Source organism: Apis dorsata, unplaced genomic scaffold (genome assembly GCF_000469605.1).
Source record: "Apis dorsata unplaced genomic scaffold, Apis dorsata 1.3 scaffold_5, whole genome shotgun sequence".
Classification (NCBI taxonomy): domain Eukaryota; kingdom Metazoa; phylum Arthropoda; class Insecta; order Hymenoptera; family Apidae; genus Apis; species Apis dorsata.
Window position 1 is genome coordinate 389,208 of NW_006263308.1, and position 2,289 is coordinate 391,496.

Here is a 2,289-nt window from a genome sequence, read left to right on the forward strand (position 1 = left end):
TTAAACGGGCAACAATCACTTCTATATTGGTCACGAACAAGTCCACGAAAACTCGGTGAATATAAAAATTTTATATTAAAAATAAAGAATTAAAGAATTTTTCGTTAATGTTACACGTTTAAGTTAATATTAATATTAAAAGCTATATAAAAAAAGAGAAATATATTTGAAATTTGCTTTCATTTCTTTATTTAATGTTTATATAAGTTAAATTTATATCTATTATATATTATATCTATTATATAATTATTGCAAAATAAATTATATATTTATTTATAAATATTTTCTAACTTGACTAAAAAAATTATAATTTTATTTTAAAGATTTCTATATTATCGATATAGTGATAATAGTAGTAATAGATAGTATAGTCGATAATAATGGTAGATGAAAATTTGGCGTGTAGATGGTGTTAATAGCCAATAAACTGACGATAATTTTTTGATTTATACATATAATAAACATTTGACATTCGAACAAGTAAAGACAGATTCATTATTATAATCATAATATTTAGATTTTTTCAAACATTATTCTGTCTATTTGAAAAATTATTTTATTATTTTTTTCAAAAATCTTGTTATCACCATATCTTTAAGGGACTATTAAAATGTATTTTTATTTAATTCAAATAAATAAATTTTAATTAAATAATCTTTACAAATATTTTAAGTAGTATTTTTATAATTAATTTTAATTTAAATTTATTGAGAGAATATAATTTATAAATATATTATTAGAGTATTTATAATATTATTTAAAAAAACTGAAAGTTATAAGTGGGGATATAGCTCAGTGGTAGAGCATTCGACTGCAGATCGAGAGGTCCCCGGTTCAAACCCGGGTGTCCCCTAAATTTTTTTTATTTATAAAAATTTTTCTTTTATAAAATAACAAAAATTATTATTCTAAATTTAAAATAAATGAAATGTAATAAAAAAAAATAATTATTTATTATAAATTATATCAATGCATATGCAAAAATATAAGAATATCTTATAAAAATCAACAGTAACAAAATTCTTTTTTTTCTGTTAAAATTTTCTGTTAAAATTGTGTTTTAACATTAACATTTTTTTAACCGAATAAAGACAATATAAGACAAAAATGAAATTAATTTTATATATTACATTATTGTTCCTAATAAATATATTAAATGAGAACATTGATTAGTATTCAATGATAGATTGATCTCTTAATTAATCATATTTTAGTGAATTTCATCATTAACTTTAAATCTATTCAAGTTTTTAAAGTTTTTTTTTAAAAAAACATATTAAGAATGATCAATTAAACATATAGCTAAGAATGACCAATTTATTAAATTAATTTAATAAATTCTATTTAATCATAATCAGTGATATAAGAAAATCAATATAATATATAATTATATATAATATATAATATATAATATATAATATACATAATATACATAAAAAATAATATAATTAATAAAATATCTGAAAATATCTGACATATATTTTAATTATGAGTCATTTTTAATTCTATATTATAACTATATATATATTATTATATATTATTCTATATATTTATCTATATTATATATTCTATATATTATTCTATATATTTTATATATTATAATTTGCTAATCTAATATAATTAAAGAGCTTATATATTACATAATTTTTTATTATTCATTTGATATGAATAAGACAATATTATGACTATTGCATATAGCTAAAACATTATCATAATTAATTATTGTCTTTATATTATTAAACTTTATATTAAATAAAAATTTTAAACTTTGTCTCTTCAATTCTATGAATTTCTACAATTGTTTTGATTGATAAAATTCTCTTCTTCTTTGGGAATTTCAGATCGAAATCCGACTTAAAGTTATCGCCTAGTACAGGCAAAAAACGGAATGTAGTAACATCATTTTTCAGCCCAAAACGACCAGCGACCAAAAAAGTCGAGCGTACTATCAGATACAAGACGAAATTGCAGGAGCAACACAAGTAAGTTTTAAATTAATTTCTCGACTATTCGATTATCATACTTACTATGTATCACACATAACGATGTATTGTAAAACGTGATATATTTTGTTAATATATGTAGCAAACTTCTTTCTTTTGGAAAAGAGGAAAAAAGCAAAACTTTTAAGAAAATAAATGATATTACTTTGTTAGTAGGTTCATTAATCTCTATATATCTCTTATTTCAATGATTTTTCAATATCACAAAATTTAGATATGAATATGTATATATATTCATATATATTCATATATATATATATATATATATATATATATATATATATGT

General features: G+C 18.7%; 1 protein-coding gene and 1 non-coding gene across 2 annotated transcripts in view; both read left to right on the forward strand.

Annotated features, from left to right (window-relative positions):
- Nucleotides 1-5: 5 nt before the first annotated feature.
- The window catches only part of LOC102674810 (cytospin-A-like), a gene marked incomplete at its 5' end in the record, with an annotated part of 16,997 nt that continues 14,713 nt past the window's right edge, over nt 6-2,289 (forward strand). Inside the window, 2 exon segments of the mRNA XM_031508212.1 lie at nt 6-55; nt 1,842-1,982. Of these exon segments, the coding sequence (XP_031364072.1) occupies nt 6-55; nt 1,842-1,982 (191 nt within the window).
- On the forward strand, nt 782-853 carry Trnac-gca. The gene has a single exon. It is a non-coding gene; the product is annotated as a tRNA-Cys (tRNA).